Source organism: Pongo pygmaeus, chromosome 5 (assembly GCF_028885625.2).
Source record: "Pongo pygmaeus isolate AG05252 chromosome 5, NHGRI_mPonPyg2-v2.0_pri, whole genome shotgun sequence".
NCBI lineage: Eukaryota > Metazoa > Chordata > Mammalia > Primates > Hominidae > Pongo > Pongo pygmaeus.
In genome coordinates this window covers 121,344,718-121,366,897 of record NC_072378.2, presented here as the reverse complement: position 1 = coordinate 121,366,897, position 22,180 = coordinate 121,344,718, and the positions used below count along the sequence as shown (strand labels likewise).

Here is a 22,180-nt window from a genome sequence, read left to right as displayed (position 1 = left end):
CTTTACTCACTTCTGGTCTCTTGAGAGCTGTATTGTTGCTCAATAAAGCACCTCTTTGCTTTGCTCACCCTCCAGTTGTCTACATACCTCATTCTTCCTGGATGTGGGACAAGAACTTGGGACCCACCAAATGGGAGGACTGAAAGAGCAGTAACACAAACAGGACCAAAACACGCCTCCTGCTCGTGCTTACCCTGTTGTGGGCAATGAGAAGGAGAGAAGAGAGAAAGAGAGAAGAGCTTTAGCCCTTCAGGTAGCCCAGATCTAGGAGATCCTAGGTCCATGGCTGTGACACCCTCTTTGGGGCTCTGTGGTTCCTGACACCTCCAGGATTTTGGGCCCTGCTGTGTTCCCTGGTGCCTGTAGTAGAAGCTGCTTGCTTTATGCCTGGTCCAGCTGCAGCCTCACAGGGAGCTGGCACCCATGCTAGTGCCTGGAGCTGCCCACCCTGCTGCAGCTGGCATGCCTGGTTTTGAGCAGTGGCTGGACCCCGTGCTCATTTGCTCACACAGGTAACCCTCATCACTTCATGTCTGGCTGATCCTGGGCAGGCATGGGATCTGGGTTGGTAGCATGAGCTGAGCATAGCTTGCCAGGCCGAATGGGTGGAATGAGCCCAGTGGGCCTGAGCAAAATTGAGGCAAAGGTGCCACAGGCCACACAGGTTTCCAGCTGATGAATCAACACTCCAAGCATCCAAAGGCAAAATCTTTGCCTGTTTGTATGTTGGAATGGTATTGCCTATATTGTCTTTCAGGGTTTTTATAGTTTTGGGTTTTATATTTAAGTCTTTAATCCATCTTGAGCTAATTTTTGTATATGATAGAAGGAAAAGGGGTCCAGTTTCAATTTTCTGCTTATGGCTAGCCAGTTATCTCAGCACATTTATCAAACAGGGAGTTCTTTCCTCATTGCTTGTTTTTGTCAACTTTGTAGATTATCAGATAGTTGTAAGTGTGCAGTCTTATTGCTGGGCTTTCTGTTCTGTTCCATTGGTCTGTGTGTCTATTTTTGTACCAATATTATACTATTTTGATTACTATAGTCCTTCCAAGTCAGGTAACATGATGCCTCCAGCTTTGTTCTTTTTGCTTAGGATTGCCTTGGCTATTCAGGCTCTTTTTGGTTTCATATGAATTTTCAAATAGTTTTTTTCTAGTTCTATGAAGGATGTCATTGTTAGTTTGATAGGAATATCATTGAATCTATAAATTGCTTTGGGCAGTATGCCCATTGTAATGATATTGATTCTATCTATAAGCATTGAATGTTTTTCCATTTGTTTGTATCATCTCTGAGTTCTTTAAGCCGTGTTTTGTAATTCTCATTGTAGAGTTCTTTCATCTTCCTGGTTTGCTGTATTCCTAGGTATTTTATTTTATTTTATTTTATTATTTTTGTGGCAATTGTGAATAGGATTGAATTCCTGATTTGGCTCTTGACTTGGCTATTGTTGAAGTATAGGAATGCTAGTGATTTTTGTGCATTGATTTTGTATCTTGAATCTTTTTTTTCTTTTATTATTATTATACTTTAAGTTTTAGGGTACATGTGCACAATGTGCAGGTTAGTTACATATGTATACATGTGCCATGCTGGTGGGCTGCACCCATTAACTTGTCATTTAGCATTAGGTATATCTCCTAAAGCTATCCCTCCCCCCTCCCCCCACCCCACAACAATCCCCAGAGTATGATGTTCTCCTTCCTGTGTCCATGTGTTCTCATTGTTCAGTTTCCACCTATGAGTGAGAATATGCGGTGTTTGGTTTTTTGTTCTTGTGATAGTTTACTGAAAATGATGGTTTCCGATTTCATCCATGTCCCTACAAGGGACATGAACTCATCATTTTTTATGGCTGCATAGTATTCCGTGGTGTATATGTGCCACATTTTCTTAATCCAGTCTATCATTGTTGGACATTTGGGTTGGTTCCCAGTCTTTGCTATTGTGAATAGTGCCGCAATAAACATATGTGTGCATGTGTCTTTATAGCAGCATGATTTATAATTCTTTGGGTATATACCCAGTAATGGGATGGCTGGGTCAAATGGTATTTCTAGTTCTAGATCCCTGAGGAATCGCCACACTGACTTCCACAAGGGTTGAACTAGTTTACAGTCCCACCAACAGTGTAAAAGTGTTCCTATTTCTCCACATCCTCTCCAGCACCTGTTGTTTCCTGACTTTTTAATGATCGCCATTCTAACTGGTGTGAGGTGGTATCTCATTGTGGTTTTGATTTGCATTTCTTTGATGGCCAGTGATGGTGAGCATTTTTTCATGTGTGTTTTGGCTGCATAAATGTCTTCTTTTGAGAAGTGTCTGTTCATGTCCTTTGCCCACTTTTTGATGGGGTTGTTTGTTTTTTTCTTGTAAATTTGTTTGAGTTCATTGTAGATTCTGGATATTAGTCCTTTGTCAGATGAGTAGGTTGCGAAAATTTTCTCCCATTTTGTAGGTTGCCTGTTCACTCTGATGGTAGTTGTATCCTGAATCTTTTCTGAAGTTGTTTATCAGCTGAAGGAGCTTTTAGACCAAGACTGTGGGGTTCTCTAGATATAGAATCATGCTGTCTACAAACAGGGATAGTTTGGCTTCCTGTCTTCCTATTTGGATGACCTTTATTTGTTTCTCTTACCTGATTGCTCTGGCCAAGACTTCCAATACTATATTAAATAGGGATAGTGCGAGAGGACATCCTTGTCTTGTGCCAGTTTTCAAGGAAAATGTTTCCTGCTTTTGCCTGAATGGTATGATGTTGGCTGTGGGTTTGTCATAGAAGGTTCTTATTATTTTGAGATATGTTCCTTCAATATCTAGTTTATTGAGAGTTTTTAACGTGAAGGATGTTGAAGTTTATTGAAAGCCTTTTCTGCATCTATTGAGATAATCATTTGGTTTTTGTCTTTAGTCCTGTTTATGTGATGGATTATGTTTATTGATTTGCATATGTTGAACTAACCTTGCATCCAAAGGGTAAAGCCTACTTGATGGTGGTGGATTTGTTTTTTGATGTGCTGCTGTATTTTGTTTGCAAGTATTTTGTTGAGGATTTTTGCATCAAGTTCATCAGAGTTATTGGCCTGGGCTGGGTGCGGTGGCTCATGCCTGTAATCCTAGTATTTTGGGGGCCCGAGGCAGGTGGATCACCTGAGGTCTGAGGTCAGGAGTTCGAGACCAGCCTGCCCAATGTGGTGAAACCCCGTCTCTACTAAAAATACAAAACTAGCCAGGTGTGGTGGCACATGCCTGTAATCCCAGCTACCCAGGAGGCTGAGGCAGGAGAATTGCTTGAACCCGGGAGGCAGAGATTGCAGTGAGCTGAGATTGTGCCACTACACTCCAGCCTGGGCAACAAGAGGGAAACTCCATCTCAAAAAAAAAAAAAAGAGATACTGACCTGAAGTTTTTTTTGTTGTGTCTCTGCCGGGTTTTGTTATCAGAATGATGCTGGCCTCATAGAATGAGTTAGGTAAGTTAGGTAGGAGTCCTTCTCTGCAGTTTTTTGGAATAATTTTATTAGGAATGGTACCAGCTCTTATTTGTACATCTGGTAGAATTCAGCTGTGAATCCACCTGGTCCTGGGCTTTTTTTGGTTGGTAGGCTATTTATTGCTGATTCAATTTTGGAGCTTGTTGTTGGCCTTTTCTGGGAATCACTTTGTTCCTGGTTCAGTCTTGGGGGGGCATATGTGTCCAGGAATTTATCCATTTCTTCTAGGTTGTTTGCATAGAGGTGTTCATAGTAGTCTTTGATTGTTATTTGTATTTCTGTTAGCTCAGTAATTACATCCCTTTTGTCGTGTGTGTGTGTGTGTGTGTGTGTGCGCGCGCGTGTGTGTGTTGGGTTTGTTCATTCATTTATTTATTCAGCAGATACACAGGGAGTGCCAGCCATTTGCTCGGCACTGTGGTCGAGGAACTGTGTGTGCAGTGTTGAGTGGAGCACATACTATCCTTGCTCTGTGACACTCGCAGTTCGGCTCCGGTCCAGAGAGGAAGAGTAGGGCTCCAGGGTGTGGTCAACTTTCCACTGGGACAGTGGTGTTCCCCAAACCAGTGAGGGGTGTCATCTCTCCAGTGGGTCTTCCACAGCATTTTACTTGTATGCGGCTGGGTAATCACCGAGTGGATAAAGAAAATGTGGTATATATGTACCATGTAATACTACTCAGCCATAATAAAGGAATGAAATAATGGCATTCACAGCAACCTGGATGGAATTGGAGACGATTACTCAAAGTTAAGTAACACTGGAATGGAAAACCAAACATCATATGTTCTTACCCAGATATGGGATCATAGTTATGAGGACGCAAAGGCATAAGAATGATACAGTGGACTTTGGCGACTTGAGGGGAAAGGATAGGAGAGGGGTGAGGGATAAAAGACTACACATTGTGTACAGTGTACACTGCTTGGGTGATGGGTTCACTAGAATCTCAGAAGTCACCACTAAATAATTTATTCATATAACCAAACACCATCTGTTTCCCCCAAAGCCTATTGAAATAAAAAATGAATTAAAAAAAGATTGTACAAACCAGTTTATCCATCACTAGTACTGTGAAATCAAAATATAACAGAATACTATAGTGATAATAAAAGTGTTCTTAGAATTAAATAACAATCATTTAAGAAAAATTGTTCTAACTCTATTAGTTAAGTTATCCCTGGTAAATGAAAGTGACATTTATTTTTGTTGGAATAAACACAACTGTTTAGAAATTTAAAAAAATACATATTTTCTTTCCCTCTAGATGTAAGTGAAATATAGCCTGCTATACTCACCTGCCCTTTGCATTTTTCTATTACTTATCTTGGAGATGACCCTATAGCAGTATACAGAGCTCTTTCTTATCCTTTCCCCACCCCACCTGCCCCACCCACAGTTGCATAATAGTCCATTATGCGAATGTGCTAGAGTTTATCCAGTCTTTTACTGGTGGACACTTGGGTTCTTTCAAGTCTTTTATTATTATAAATGATTCCAAAATTAATAGCCTTGGCTTATATTGTACTTGCCAGTGTATCTATATATTTTTTTTATTGTCGTATAACAAATTCTTACAAATCCAGTGGATTAAAACAACACCTGTTTATTAACTCACAGTTTTGTAGGTCAGAAGTCCAGTATGGTGTGCCTGAATTTTCTGTGGCTATTAGCTAGGGACTTGTTTGTAGTTTCTAGAGGCTACTCTCGGGTCTTTGCCCTGTGTCCTTTTGCATTTCAGAATTGGAGAAGTTCCCTTATACCGTGTTTCTCTCATTCTTTGAATCTCTCTGACCTTTTGTGACCAGTTAGAGAAAATTCCACTTTTAAATTGCTTGTTTGATTAGGTCAAGCCCACCCCCATAATCTCCTATCTTAAAGTCAACTGATTAAGGATTTTAGTTACATCTGCAAAAATTCCTTCACAGCAGTGTTTGCATTTGTGTTTGAGGCCTGAGAATCTTGAGGGCCATTTTCGAATACTGCCTACCACAGTATCTTCAGGCTAGATTTCTAGAAGCATGATTACTGGGTTGAAAGGTAAATTCACATGTAATGTGTTCCAATATATGGTTCTTATTGCTAGATTTCCATTCACAGAGAATAATCTTTTCGCATTCCCGTCAGTAAGATATTATATTGCCTGTTTCCTGGTAGGCTGATTAAGAAGATTTTGTGGTCAAAAATTTAGATATTTGTCTGACAAGTGAAAAATGTTAATTTATATATTTTTTCATTCTGAACAGAACATCCTTTTCTATGCTTAATGGCCATTGACATTTACTTATCCCTTAATAGTCTTTTCATTTGTTTTTGCCTGTTTTTCTATTTGTGTAGTTCTTTTTCTTCTAAATTTTAAGAGATTCTTTAGCTTTTAGGGATCTTAGGACTTAACTTTTCATGGCTTCATGTCAGGTATCTACCAAAATACTAACGCCTGTGAACAACTCTCAAGCTGTACTTTATTAAATTGAAGGTGAATGATACAAAATACCCTTTTCCTTTAATATACACAATTTTTTAATTGCTTTCAGTTTCTATGACTTACCATCCAGCTCTATGATAATGATGTGTAAACATGGTATTGTATTAGGTAGAAAGATGCAAATTGAATTAATTTAGGCAAAATAGGACATTTTTTGATTTATATAACTAACTTTCAGAAAAAGCAGGGACAACTGGAAACAGGACTGCAAGTGCTGTCAGGTCTACATCTGTCTCTCTGTGTCTGTCCGCCTATGCCCTCCACCTTTGCTTATTATTGCATTTCATGTTGGCTTTGTTGAAAGGCAAGCACAGGGTAATGGTTAAGAGTTTGAATTCTGAAGCCAGACTGCCTGCATTAGTTTCCAGGTTCTGCCTCTTATTAGTTGTGTGACCCTGAACAAGTTAGACCTCAGTTTTTTCTTGTTACAAGAATGCCTTATGCTAAATGAAATAAGCCAGACACAGGAAGGACAAATACCACATAATACCACTTGTATGATGAATCTAAAATAGTTAAACTCGTGGAAGTAGAGAGTGGAATGGTGGTGACTAAGGATGGGAAAGGGGGAAAGCAGGCAAGTATTGGTCAAAGTGTATGAAGTTTTGGTTATACAAGATGATTAAATCCTAAAGAACTACTGTACAACATAGTGCCTATAGTTAGCAATACTCTATTATATACTTAAAAACTTGCTAAGGGGGCAGATCTCATGCTAAATGTTTTTCTCTCTCACACACACTAATCAATAAGGGAGGAGGAAACTTTGGGAGGTGATAGATGGGCTTATGGCATAGATCGTGGTTATGGTTTCACAGGTGTATACATATCTCCAAACTCATCAGATTTATACGTTATTAGTATAGCTTATTTATGTCAATTATACCTCAATGAAGTGAGTTTTTTTTTTTTTTTAAGAAGAGCTGTAATATTTTCATCTCAGGGTTGTTGTGAAGACTAAATGCATTTATATCACTACCTGGCAGATAATAGGTGACATATAAATGTTTGCTATAATTATTTTCTTCTTCTCTAGATGGTATTCTCCATAGGAGAGGATTCCATAGTCCTCCATTCCCCATAGGAGGGGCTACCTGTTATTCTATAGGGATATCTTCACCCTCTCCCCTTTTATTAATTTTCTAGGGCTGTCGTAACACATTACCACAAACCGGGTGGCTTTAAATCACAAAAATTTATTCTTTCCCAATTCTGAAGGCCAGAAGTTTGAAAACAAGGTGCCAGCAGGGCCATGCTTCCTCCCAAGGCTCCAGGGAAGAATCCTTTGGTTTAATTTGTTTTTTTTTTTTTTTTCCAGGTGTTTCATGTCTTGTTGGTACATAAATCCAGTTTGTGCCTCTATCTTTACATGTCTATTTCCTCTTCTCTCTCTTAAATCTCCCTCTGTTTTTCTCTTATAAGGACACTTGTCTTAGATTAAAGGTCTACTTTGGTAATCCAGGATGATATGGTTTGGCTGTGTCCCTACCCAGATCTTGTCTTGAATTATAGTTTCCATAATCCTCATGTGTCATGGGAGGGGCTTGACAGGAGGTAACTGAATTATGGGGTGATTTCCACCATGCTGTTCTCATGATAGCGACTGACTTCTCACGAGATTTTGTAAGGAGCTTTTCCCCACTTTGCTTCACACTTCTCCTTCCTCCTGCCATGTGAAGAAGGATGTATTTGCTTTCCCCTCCACCATGATTGTAAGTTTCCTGAGGCCTCCCCAGCCATGTTGAACTGTGAGTTAATTAAACCTCCTTTTTTTTTTTAAAAATAAATTACCCAGTCTCAGGTATGTCTTTATTAACAGCGTGAGAATGGACTAATACATACCTCAAGACTCTTAACCTCTGCAATGACTCTTTTTCTGAATAGGGTGACATTTACAGGTTCTGGAGCTTAGACCCTGGACATATCTTTTTTTTTTTTTTTTTCTGGTGTGTGTGTGAGGGGTCACCATTTAACTCTCTATAACCCCAAACAGGAGAGTAGCCTTTTCCTCTACTTTTCCATGTTGAAAAATCCCAAGGAAGGAGTTTGATTAGCTTAGTTTTATTCATAGGCTAACCAATCATAAACCACTTCTAGAAGTGGAAGTGCAGAACTATTGGGACATTACATTTTACCTGTCCTCACCCTTCACTTGCCTATTTCTTCAATAAAACGAGTCAGTCACATAGCCCAAACCTGGCTATTGGGGCAGTTGTAAACAGTAGGCACTCAAACATGTCTTTATATAGAATTGATATTCCTTTTTGTTTTTCCAATATAGCCTCAGTCTGACCTAGTAGGTTATTGAAAATATTCTCAAGCTGGACAGTATCTTTTAAAAAGATACAGAATTTCTGTCTACTTTTTGTAAGTCTCAGGTCTTCTTGCACTAGTTTGTTGCTGGGAAGCTGCTTCTTGATTTAGGAAGCTGATTGCCTTATTGATACATGTTATGGTGTTTAGAAACTGAAGCTCTCCATAAGGCTTCCCAGGAGTTTTGTTTTCTTCCTTAAGTGGTGATACATCAGTGTAATCTTCTTTGAAAAAATTATTTGCCATAACATTTGTTCTTTGAAAATGCATTCTCATTGATAGATTACTGTAATCTACGCTTCCATTAGCTTGTTGGTAATACAGTCTATCATTTTTATTATAACAGTACCTAGTACTTAGATTCAGAACTAGAATCTCAGTTACAAGATGTCACTGGCTATCAAATAGTTTGAGCTCTGCATTATATTCAAATAGCCGTGCAAATTTCAGTCACCTGTACGAATTCCCTACTATTGAAGAAATATTTATTATAATACTTTTAGAAACTACTATGCATAGAACTAATTGGCAACCTCTCTCACCTCAGATACAAGAAGGTTAATGATTCCTAATCAATTCTAGATTGTTCTGTGAAGATTAACAGTGGTTAAAAATAGTGATAATAGGTTGTTTCTCTAAAATTACAGTAATTATTAAGTAATAAAACATTTACCTATTTGTAGAATAGGTAGATAGTAAACAAGTTTCATCACTATGTCCAGGGCAAAGACTATTTATTTAATAGTATTTAGATGCTTGAGCAAGTCATAGCAATCTCTGTGCTCTGTCATGTAGCTAATTCAGGAAAAAGCAGAGAGGTTAAAGGAGATAGAAAGAGTTGTGATGCAATTAATGAGAGTGACTGTGCAGCTGGGAATATGAATATGAGTTGTTTAGCTCACATTCTATTGTAATGTTTGAAGCAAGTAGTGCCCAGCAAAGTAGTAGATAACAGCAACAGATCATTTAAAAATAATAGTCTTTTTATTCATCATTACTAGGTAGTAATGATATTACTTATTAATATTTATTAATATTTACCAATTTAAACTCTCATGCTAGTATTATTTACACACTTCTACAAAATAATCTATAGAATGGTAAATGTATTCTTATATGTTGGGTACAAATTTTTACTAGGTAGCTTTACCCACAGTCCAATTGTTGTATTAGTATTGATCAGTATTTGATTAGTATTTTTCAAGTGTGATTTTGAAATATCTATTATTTTCTTTTTACAAACTCATTCCTTTGCCTCTTTTTTTAATTTGATGAAATAGTCTTTGTATCATAAGCCACAAATTCCTCAATAAATATTATGTGACTTTACTCCCTAGCAAAACCTTTCTTATTTTGCCCTATTGGTAACAGAAATATCCTGAATTTAAACTCACTGGAGAGTAGCAAGTTTCTTGGTCAGGAAAATGAGCAATGAGAGAGATAGATATTTGTCTATGAATAAATTTCTTAGGCCTAAACCCAAAGATGTATGTAAAAGCAGGGCATTGTAGAAAGAAAGCCTTCCTTTTTTTTTTCTTTTCCGAGACAGAGTCTTGCTTTGTCACCCAGGCTGGAGTGCAGTGGCGCAATCTTGGCTCACTGCAACCTCCACCTCCTGGATTCAAGCAATTCTCCTGCCTCAGCCTCCCGAGTAGCTGGGATTACAGGCACCCATCACCACACCTGGCTAATTTTTGTATTTTTACTAGAGACGGTGTTTCACCATGTTGGCCAGGCTGGTCTCGAACTCCTGACCTCTTGGTCCGCCCACCTCAGCCTCCCAAAGTGCTGGGATTACAGGCATGAGCCACCACACCTGGCCAAGGAAGCCTTTTAAAACATGTTAAAAATTGTGTGGTTGGCTAAAATTGTCAGTGCTAGGACAACTGCTGGCACCTAGATCATCAGATTCTGTGTATATTTGCATCAGTGGTTTTGAAGCCTTGGCTACACACTGGAACATCACAGGGAGCTTTTAAAAGAGTATTAATGCCAGATTCCCACCCCTAGACATAGTGATTTAATCGGCCCGGGGTTGAGCCTGGGCACCTGTGTATCTTTTTTAAGTTCCCTACGTGATTCTAATGTTCAACCAGGGTTGGAAACCACTGATTTACATGAGCCAGATAATCTCTATTAAGAAAATCTAGTTATTAGATGCAACATTTTGATCCGTTGTTCATTCTTCTAATTTGTGGATTTTTTATTTGTTTTTCAAAGTAGTTTACATTTTTGGCAATTTTATCAGTATTTAACTGATGGTATAAGGTGCTCACTAGTGCCAGAGTAGGGTCAAAATCAGTGTTTCCCACTTTGGCTGAATACTGGATTCACTTCGGAAACTTTTACAGTCCTAATGTAAATCTAGGCCACACTCAGACCAGTTAATTCAGAAACTTTGAGGGTTAGGACCCAGGCATCATACTATTATTATTATTATTATTATTATTTACAGCTCCCCAGGTGATTTCCTTGTAAAGCCAAATTTGAGAACCACAAATCTAAATAAATTGTTGTTGACTTAATTTTCTTTAAATGATTTCAGTTAAGTACAGTCTCACTTTGTCTCTCTTTTTCAGGATATTATTGATAGACTTATAATTTTGAATTCTGAAGCTAAGATTCGTTCTTTATTCAACTATGAACAATCACATATCTTTGGTCTAAGGTAAAGTGCTACATTTTACTTTTGATATTATATTTTATGTTCCACAAAAAATAAGCATTTGTCCTGTATACTTTAAAAAAGTATTTAAAATTAGCTAATATTTAAAAGCATGCTTAAAGGTAATTTGTCTTCCTGTAACATTATAGACAAAGTAAATTATGGCAATTAGATATGTGTACCATGGCCTTTGTCTGAATTTGGATTCTGTATTATTATAGTGTCTCCCATTCCCTAATTTAATAGAGGCATTTTAGGGACTATTTCATTTAGTTTACTCTGGAGTCAACTTGACCTTCCCTGGTTTGGTATTTGGTTAGATTCTTGTCACAATATATCCTCAAAAGAGGCCTAGAAATGGATGATTTATCCTGAGGCCCAAGTTTTGCTCTTTGGTGTTAATCATTACTTTTCAACTTTACTTTGCCTGAAGTTTAAATCTTTCTAGTTGAGTTCATATTCCTTGACATTTTATTTTCCATGTTCAAATGGGAAATAAGGCATAGTTGGTAGGGCTACAGGGACTCGTGAAATTCGCAGTCTTTTGGTCATATGTAAACATATAATTTGCTTCCCTTCCTGTAAATTACTACCTTTAAAAGCAGCTGAATTAAGGAAATTTTCCATTTTCATAGTTTCATGATTTTTCTTTCTTTTCTATTAGCAAAGTAACTTTTTTAGACTTGAGGGAGATCAATGATAATTCACCACCTAAGAAAGGAAGCAATTATTTTTCTAAAGTTAGAATTCTCTGATGATAGTATATTTTAAATTTTTAACTGTATATTAATAGATGAGCTTCGTGTTTGGACTTTATAGTACAAAGAAGGTATAACAAAGGTGCTGCTATTATAGTTCTTTGGGTGGTGTGCCCTTTATCTCAAAATGTGTTTTCACATTAAATTTTAATTTTTAGTCTGTAGTCTCAGATACATCAGATAGCAAGTTTTAATGGAGGAAACCAGGAAAAACTCCATTCAGTAGAATTTCCTTTTGCATAACAAGTATGTTTCTGAGTTTTGCAGTTATAGAACATCGATTTTGGCCTCTTGTTGTTGATATACTGAGTAAATTTTTTTTTCCTGTATATTTTCTTGCTTGTATGGAATAATATTTTCTGTAGTGTTCTTTGGAAGAAGATTTAACAATAAGACTTTATTAAGTTATATAAAAAGCAATGCAAGAAGTGAAATGCTCCTGGGAATAGCATACATTAATTTTCATAGTATGTGCTTTCTCATAATATCCAAATGTTATCATTCTATCCTACTGTAAAGAATTTACTATCCCATTGTTGGTAGATAAAAGAATAGCGCAGTATGGTGGTTAGCAACATGGACTTTGTGATCAAACTGCTTGCTCTTTACTGGTTGTGTGAGATGGGGTCTCAGTTACTCGTCTGTAAAGTGGAGGATAATTATATTATTTTCCTTACAGAGTTATTGTCATAATTGATATGAAAAATTAAAAAGGCTTAAAATAGTACCTGGCACACAGAAAACACTGTAAAAACAGTAGTAGTAAGAGTTCTAATAGCAGTTATTCATCTTTCTTTATATCTACTTGATCTATGCTGTTTTTGTGTTTTACTAGGAAATAATTTTTGTCTTCATTTTTTTGGTATCTCAGTAGTCATAAACATGCTACCTAGTAATTTGCTTGTTTTGTATCAGCATTCAAAAAGAGAAAATGACAAAATTACTTTCTGAGGAAAAGTTTGTATTTTAACTTTATTTGCTTTTTAACAAGTTTTTCTTACACAAATGTAGGTTTTGAGATTCCTATTCATAATAATCTTTAATTCAGGTATATTTGTAAGTCATACATTTTAAGCTAATAATTTACTTTCATTTTTCTACTAATTTCTGTCTGTTATTGGTCATTAATATCTAATGGTGATAAATCTAGATCATAGCTTTGCGTTATTCATAAATCTTGTGTTTCTATGTGTTTGGGATTTTTACCCATATGTTTCTCTCTTATTCCCGTAGTATTTTTGTTTGTTTCTAGTTAAGTCTTCCTTGTACCTTTCTCTTCAGTGGATTATCCATGAATGTGTCTGAATCTATGTTTATCATTGCTTGTTCCATTTACTTTATATTTTCTTCTGCCTCAAAACTGTAGCAGTAGCATTAAGTGTAATGCTTGGTACAACTTATTTATCACAACACTCAGATGAAGCTAATATGAGGCTTAGTGAAATGTGGCATGAACAGCATCACATTCTGTTTAAAGTTCTGAATTTTAATTTGCCAAGATCTTACAAATCTTACATTGTAAATGACTAATACTCAAGAAGGGTGCTCCTTTGATGAGCCTCCCTCCTTCACCCCTACCCCTTTTCTCCCTCTTCCAACCTATCCTTTTATGCTAGATCTTTCCTATTAGTGTGAAAGACATGCCTTCAAATGTCCCGTCTTACAATGAAATACAACAAACCACCCAAAGAAATATCCTTGACCTTGTGTCTCCTTGCAGCCACTGATCTATAGAGCAAAATATGTCTATACAAACTGTCCTCAGTTGCTCACCTGTATTTACTCAACTCACTTTGATTTGACATTGACTTTATAATTTTGTCAGAACTATTCATCCTGCTCATCGCTAGATCACTTGTAACTTCCATGCTAATGAATGTAGTGCATTGTTCTCTTTTCTCATCTTACTATAACTGTCAGTAGCATTTGGTATAGGGGACCATTTTTTTTTTTCCTGTGTGAAAAAGTCTCTTCATTTCTGTGCTGTCACACACTCTTATTGCTGCATTTTCTTTTTCTTTCTTTTTTTTTTTTTTTCATTCTCTAGGCAGCCTCTGAATGTTGGAATATTCAGGATTTAGTCCTGAGCCCAGGACCAAGGATCCTAGCTTTTTGTGCACTCTACTCCTAATTTATTACACTGAAACATTTGCCTTTAAATATCATTTATATGCTAGTAGATGCCCCCATTTATATCTCTAGCCCAAACCTCTCTTTTCAGCTACCAAACCTATATATACACCTGCCTTCTGACATCTCAATTTATATATTTCTCATTTAAACATGTTGAAAATTGAACTCTTGGGTCTCCCAAACCTCCTTCTACAAAAACAAACCAAATAAATCTTTCATTTCTATCTCGTTAAGTGACCCAACCATCTCTTTAACTGCTTAATTTTGAAAGTCATCATAACTTTTTTCTGTTTTTTAAACAATAGTTTATCTTTATTATAAATAAATTAACCAATGCAGAGAGTTAAATATAATGAAATGAAATTCCTTGTAATTCTAAAACGGTCATTATTAACACTGTGGAAAATCATTCTAGACATCTTTCTGTACATATACAAACAGAAAGATATACAGATATATAAAAATAAATTCTTTTATAAAAATAGAATTATAGTACAGTTGCCACTTTAAATTTGAACTGAATTTTATAGGAAAACAAAAAAAAGAAGCCCCAGCGTGAGACTGAAGGAATTGCTGAATTTCAAATAACTGTTTTTTTGCTCCAGGGGTCATTATTTTCGAAGAGATTCCTCTAAGGTAAAGAGAAAACATTGTGTAAAACATTTCAAGAGGTTTGAGTGTGATTTTTCACTTTTGGACAGTATTTATCAACTCTACTATGATAGATGAAGTCATTCATGCTCTTGTCAGCTGCCCACTTCCCATGTCCTCACCTGTGTTAAAAAGTAGTTCCTTTGCCCATTTCCTAACCTACCGTCATGAGTCAGAGACCCTATCTTCTTCCTCCCTCCCCAGGAGTGTGATTAAGCAATAAGCTAATCTGCATTTTTCAGTGTAATGACCTAATTAATATATGAATTGCCTTTTATGTATGACTATACAGTAAGATTTACAATTTTAAAATTTACTCTTCTATATTTACTCAACTAGTATTTATTGAACATGTATTCTGAGCTACGGACTGTGCTAGTATGGGGGATGCAATGATGAGTGAATCAGATGTGGTGCTCATTCTCTTTAACCTTGTTATCTAGTGAGGAGTAAGATAATAAGTTAATCAAAGAATGTGAGGTAATTAAGGCAGAAAAGAAACATGTTCTTATAAAGCCCTCACCCATCTTTTATCATTTTAAGTTACTGGCAATTCTGGACACCATTGTGCGGCTTACCCTAATATATCTCTACCTTTCCTGTGTACAACAGTTCCTACCCTTCCTTAGCCTGAACTAATGTTCCGAGGAGGTTAGACTCCTTATTTCCCTCAAGGACAAAACAGCATTTATTCCTGCTTCTATGCTTGTTTTTTATGTCTTGACTACTGTCTTTGCTTTTGTCTACTTATACAAATTCAACCCATCCTTCAACACAAAGCTTGCTCTATGAATTACTTATAGCCCATTCTGATCTTGTCTTCTCTTTGCATGTCTCTTGCCTTTATGGTCCTTCCCACAGATTTAATATTTAGTTTATTTCTTCTTTCTGAATAAAGCTTCAGTTTCCTAAGGGAGTATTACTTTCTTCTACTTTCGTGTCTACTACATTGCCAGATCGTTTTGTTATTTAGTTAGCATTTATTTGTTAAATCTGCTGACTGATTAAAACAGTTGCCTGGAAACTTTTGATACTGCCCAAGGGTTAGCAGCTTAAATTTTTCTTAACCATTTTTAGTAGGTTTAGAGGAATGTTATATTCCTTCTTGGACATTTTATTTCAAAACAAAAGCTGTAAATATCATGGGGAAGGGAAACATTATATCATCATTTAATATTAATAGTTTTCTTTATATTAAACTGACCACATTAAGTTTTATTATAGGCTGTAGAATTGCAGCTTTTTTTTTTTTTTTTTTACTTTGAATGGTCTTCAATACTAAAGATGTACTTAGTTTTAACAATTTAAATCTCATATAGTAACTCTTAGTTAAATATATATTAAAATTTAATGTGGTTTAAAAATGTTAATATTGCTCTTCTAAAACCTGTTTCTTCTTTGCTTATTTGAAAATATAATGTGGCCCATTTATTGTTAATTTTCTTAAAAACAAAACTCGGGAGTATCTACTTACGGAACAGCCTTTAAAATTAGTCATTTGCTGTTTGTTATTATTTTATATTTACCCACCAACACTAAGTTTTATATATAGTACAATGAACAGTTTTATGCATCATTAGCTTCTTTGTTAAAAAAGTCTGACCTCTGAGATGACTTTAATATGAAAAGTTAAAAATTCATATTTGTTTTAAAAATTAGTGTAATTAAAAGCAGTTTGGTTATTTTAACAAGTAACAAACATAGCCAAATGTTAGTATTTCATCACAGCAAATCGCCAAATTATTTATTTCCAGTGACCCAGTTGCTAACTACACTTAAATGTGATTAACCTTAGTAACAAGAAATAATCTCACAATTACCTCTTGTAATCTTTTTTTAATATCAGAAATTAGAACATAACATGATGACAAAACCATCCACATTTTGGATTTTATATACACATGTCTACATATATACATATACACACACATCTAGAATTTATTTTTTCAAGTTAATAATAAAAATAATAAAATGATTGATTACTGATTGAAGACAGTAACTAATTCAAAATTCTAATTTAATCAAACAATTCTTGTTTACATAGAAAAATTCAAGAATGCTGAAAACAAAAGGAGAGAGCAACACTCATTACCCTACCTCTTCGTAGTAACCACTGTTAACCCTATTATGCTCATATTTTGACCTTTAGCTACAGAATTTTTTTTTTGAAAAATAGGAGTGTTATTGTTTTGAGCCTTCCTTTTTTACTTCAGTATTTAAAATTATCCATTCACACCTATAAATATTAATCTGTATCATAATTTTAAAGGATTAAGTAATATTCCAGTACACGATTGAATCTCAATTTTCTGTTTTTACATATGTAGGTTTTTTTTTATTTTTAAATATCTATGGATAAATATCTTGATGTTTATAATTGTTGCTCCACAACAAATCCATAGAAATACGCTTGCTAAGTCAAAGGATAGGCACATTTTCCAACCTTATGTATTTTTATCTACATCCTTATTATGATTTAATTTTCTTGACCTCTCTGTAGCATTTTATATTCTGCCTACTTAACGAAATGTATTCCTTTCATTTTTGTTCATTCATTCAGAAAATATTTATTGAGTCTTTGCTAAGTGCCATGCTTTCTTAGATAGTCTTTTTGGCAGCATCAGTGACTTTATTCTCTTTTATTTTGGGATTCCTTTTGTGTCATTCATTTTTGCTAATTCTTTATTTTCCTCCTTTATTAAACTTTCAATTTGAATTGTCTCCTAGAGTTATGTCTTTAGTTCACCCTCCATTTTATCTACAGTGGCTTTGATGATCACTTCTTTTATTTATTTATTTTTTTTGAGACAAGAGTCTCGCTCTGTCGCCCAGGCTAGAGTGCAGTGGCGTGATCTCAGCTTACTGCAAGCTCCGCCTCCCGGGTTCATGCCATTCTCCTGCCTCAGCTCCCGAGTAGCTGAGACTACAGGCGTCCACCACCACGCCTGGCTAATTTTTTGTATTTTTAGTAGAGACCGGGTTTCACCGTGTTAGCCAGGATGGTCTCGATCTCCTCAGCTCGTGATCCGTCCATCTCAGCCTCCCAAAGTGCTGGAATTACTGGCATGAGCCACCGTGCCAGGCCGATCACTTCTTTACTGACTACCCCTATATCTGTATGTCCAGCCCTAAGCCTGTCCTGAGCATATTTGCAAGTTTTATGTGGCATTTGGATCTGTGTATCATACAAGCTCCACAAACTCAATATGCCCTGTATTAGTCAGAGTTCCTTAGAGGGACCGAACTTATAGGGTACATATATGTGTGTGTGTGTATATATAGATATATAATATGTATAATATTATATATACAATATTTTATATAATATATATTATATTTTATATATATTATACACACACATATATTATATATAATATATATTATACACAAAGGGATATATATACATATTATATATATACAAAGGGGAGTTTATTAAGTATTAACTTACATGATCACAAGCTTTCACAATAGGCTGTCTGCAAACTTGAGGAGCAAGGAGAGCCAGTCTGCCTCTCAAAACTGAAGAACTTGGAGTCCAATGTTCGAGGGCAGGAAGCATCCAGCGCAAGGGAAAGATGTAGGCTGGGAGGCTAGGCCAGTCTTGCCTTTTCATGTTTTTCTGCCTGCTTTATATTCGCTAGCAGCTGATTAGATGGTGCCCACCAGATTAAGGGTGGGTCTGCCTTCCTCAGCTCACTGACTCAAATATTTTGTTTTTTTTTTTTTTTTTTTGAGACGGAGTCTCGCTCTGTTGCCCAGGCTGGAGTGCAGTGGCACAATCTTGGCTCACTGCAAACTCCACCTGCTGGGTTCACGCCATTCTCCTGCCTCAGCCTCCCGAGTAGCTGGGACTACAGGTGCCCGCCACCGCACCCGGCTAATTTTTTTGTATTTTTTAGTAGAGACGGGGTTTCACTGTGTTAGCCAGGTTGGTCTCGATCTCCTGACCTTGTGATCCGTCCACCTCGGCCTCCCAAACTGCTGGGATTATAGTCAAATGTTAATCTTCATTGGCAACACCCTCACAGGCATACCCGGGATCAGTACTTTGTATCCTACAGTCCAATCAAGTTGACATGCAGTATTAACCATCACAAGTCCACCCGTTGTCAGCTTGAACCCATACACATCTCCTGAGATTATACATAATCTTCAAATAAAGACAATAATAAGGTCATAATTACGCCTAACATAATACAGCTATCCTTCTTACACTGGGAAATGCCTCAATCCCGAACTCAAATACTATTACATAAAGTTAACAATACTTAAATGCTGATATGAAGTCAATAAATCTTATGTCACATGATAAAGGAAAAGGAAATAAAATGAAGATAATGTCTTAGTACAAGTGTATACAATCACAAACATGTTTTTAACAAAAGAAGGAGGAAATAATCATGACAGTTACAGTCCTTTTTTCTGCAGCTGGTCATGTGATCATAACTGGTATTGATGTCTACCTTCTCCTACTACCTATTCTGTATTCCCTTTGCCTTCAGTACCTCAGGAGTTCATGGTTTTTTTCTTGGTGAAGTGACCCAAACCTTCATTCCTGTGGGGTCTTGACCATTTGTAGTCCTGCCTGGATTGGGCTGTTGTAGTTTCCCATTGACCTTAATCACAGGGCATGGTAATACTAAGAGACACCCTAATGGATCTCCTGTATTCCATACATACTCTTCCTTACCTCCATTATGGAGTAGTAGACTGATTTCATCTTGATAGTCCGGGTCAGTCACCCCAGCAAACACTGTAACTCCCTTCTTACTCTGTTGACTTAAATGTAGGAGAAACCCAAAGTGTCCAGGTGGCAACCTTAACTTCCAGTTTAATGGAATTGTTGTTTTGTCTCCTGGTGGCAATGTTCCTTCCTCTGGAACTAAGACCTCTAGGCCAAGAGAATGTAATCTTGTGGGAACAGGAGGCAAACATTTTGCTAGTGGATCACTAGGGGTGATGGTGAGTGGTGCTACCTCCACTTCCACTCCTTAATTCCTGTAATCATGAATCCTGGCTATGGCAAAAACAGTATCATATATTGGATGCTGATTCAGAGCATACATGGCCTTCTGTAGAATTTGCCCCAACCCTGCAAGGTATTGTTACCTAGTTGCCATTGTAATTGTGACTTCAAAAGGCCACTCCACCCTTCTATCATTCAATCCATCTGCTTCAAGATGATGGAGAACATTGTAAGACCAGTGAATTTCATGAGCATAAGCCACTGCCCTGCTTCTTTAGCCGTGAATTGAGTGCCTTGGTCAGAGGCAATGCTGTGTGTAATACCATGATAGTGGATAAGTTATTCCATGAGTCCACGGATAGTAGTCTTAGCAGAAGCATTGTGTGCAGGATAGGCAAACCCATATCTGGAGTAAGTGTCTATTCCAGTGAGGACAAACCTCTGCCCTTTCCATAATGGAAGAGGTCCATTGTAATCAGCTTGCCACCAGGTAGCTGGCTGATCACTCCAAGGAACAGTGCCATATCAAGGGCTCAGTGTTAGTCTCTGCTGCTGGCAAATTGGGCACTCAGCAGTGGCCGTAGCCAGGTCAGCCTTGGTGAGTGGAAGTCCATATTGGTGATCCCATGAGTAACCTCCATCCCTGCTACCATGGCATCCCTGCCACCATGGCCACTTTGTTCATGGGCCCGTTGAGTGATGACAGGGGTGGCTGGTGAAAGAAGCTGAATGGTGTCCACAGAACGGGTCATCCTATCCACTTGATTATTAAAATCCTCCTCTGCTGAGGTCACCCGTTGGTGAGCACTCATATGGGATACAAATATCTTCATGGTTTTTGACCACTCAAAGAGGTCTATCCACATACCTCTTCCCCAAATTTATTTCTCACCAGTTTTCCAATCATGCGTCTTCCAAGTCCCTGACCATCCAGCCAAACCATTGGCTACAGCCCATGAATCAGTGTATAATTACACATCTGGCCATTTCTCCTTCCATGCAAAGTGCACAACCTGGTGCACTGCTTGAAGTTCTGCCCAATGGGAAGATTTCCCCTCACCACTGTCCTTCAGGGATGTGCTAGAAAGGGGCTACTAGTGCTGCAGCTGTCCACTTTCAGGTGGTGCCTGCATATCATGCAGAACCATCTGTGAACCAGGCCCTAGTCTTCCCTTCCTCTGTCAACTGATCATAGGAAACTCACCATGAGGCCATCTGTGCAAGCGGGGGAGATAAGGCAGGGTGGCAGGAGTGGAGACTAAGGGCATTTGAGTCACTTCCTCATGTAACTTTCTTGTGCCTTCAGGACTTGCTAGAGCCCGATCACATATATACCACATCCACTTGATGATGGAATGCTGCTGTGCATGACCCACTTTATGGCTAATGGGTCAAAAAGCGCCCACTTCATGATAGGCAGTTCAGGTCACATGGTGACTTGACCCACGGTCAAACATTCAGTTTCCACCAAAGCCCAGTAACATGGCAAGAGCTGTCTCTCAAAAGTAGACTAGTTATCTGCAGAAGATGATAGGGACTTTCCAAAATCCTAGAGGCCTCTGCTGTGATTCACTTATGGGGGCCAGCCAAAAGCTCCAAACAGGATCCCTATCTGTAACAGATATCTTAAGCCTCATTGGATCTGCTGGATCATATGGCCCAAGTGGCAGAGCAGCTTGCACAGCAGCCTGGACCTGTTGCAGAGCCTTCTCCTGTTCTGGAGCCCACTTGAAACTGGCAGCCTTTCAGGTCACTTAATAAATGGGCCGGAGTAACACACCCAAGTGAGGAATGTGTTGCCTCCAAAATCCAAATAGGCCCACTAGGCGTTGTGCCTCTTTCTTGTTTGTAGGAGGGGCCAAATGCAGCAACTTATTCTTCACTTTAGAAGTAATATCTCGACAGGCCCCACACCACTGGACCCCTAGACATTTTACTGAGGTGGAAGGTCCCTGGATTTTAGTTGGATTTATTTCCCATCCTCTTGCAGGCATATGTCTCAGCAATAAGTCCAGTGTGTTTACTACTTCTTGCTCAGGATCCAATAAGCATAATGTCATCAGTGTAATGGACCAGTATGCTATCTTGTGGAAACAAAAAGCAATCAAGTTCTCTCTGGATAAGATTATGATATAAAGCTGGAGAGATATACCTCTGAGGTAGGACAGTAAAGGTATATTGCTGGCCTTGCCAGCTGAAGAAAAATTGCTTCTGGTGGGCCTTATGGACAGGAATGGAGAAAAAGGCATTTGCCAAGTCAATGGCTGCATACCAGGTACAAGGAGATGTGTTAATTTGCTCAAGTAGTGAAACCACATATAGTACAGCAGCTGCAGTTGGAGTCACCACTTTGTTAAGCTTACAATAATCCAGCGTCATTCTCCAAGATCTGTCTGTCTTCTGCACAGGCCAAATGGGAGAGTTGAATGGGGATGTGGTGGGAATCACTACCTGTGCATCCTTCAAGTCCTTCATGGTGGCACTAATCTCTGCAGTCCCTGCAGGGATGTGATACTGTTTTTGATTTAGTATTTTTCTAGGTAGAGGCAGCTCTGATGGCTTCCATTTGGCCTTTCCCGCCATAGTAGCCCTCACCCTACCAGTCAGAGAGTCAATGTGGGGGTTCTGCCAGCTTCTAATTATGTCTATGCCAATTATGCATTCTGGCACTGAGGAAATGACCACAGATGATTCTGGGGACCAACTGGACACA

General features: G+C 37.8%; 1 protein-coding gene across 7 annotated transcripts in view; it reads left to right on the top strand.

Annotated features, from left to right (window-relative positions):
• TBC1D32 (TBC1 domain family member 32) overlaps positions 1-22,180 on the top strand; it is a 261,936-nt gene that overhangs the window by 128,484 nt on the left and 111,272 nt on the right. For all 7 annotated transcript variants that reach the window (XM_063666543.1, XM_054492124.2, XM_063666541.1 and 4 more), the window contains one exon: positions 10,874-10,962. In XM_063666543.1, the coding sequence (XP_063522613.1) occupies positions 10,874-10,962 (89 nt within the window). The remainder of the gene's footprint in view (positions 1-10,873; positions 10,963-22,180) is intronic.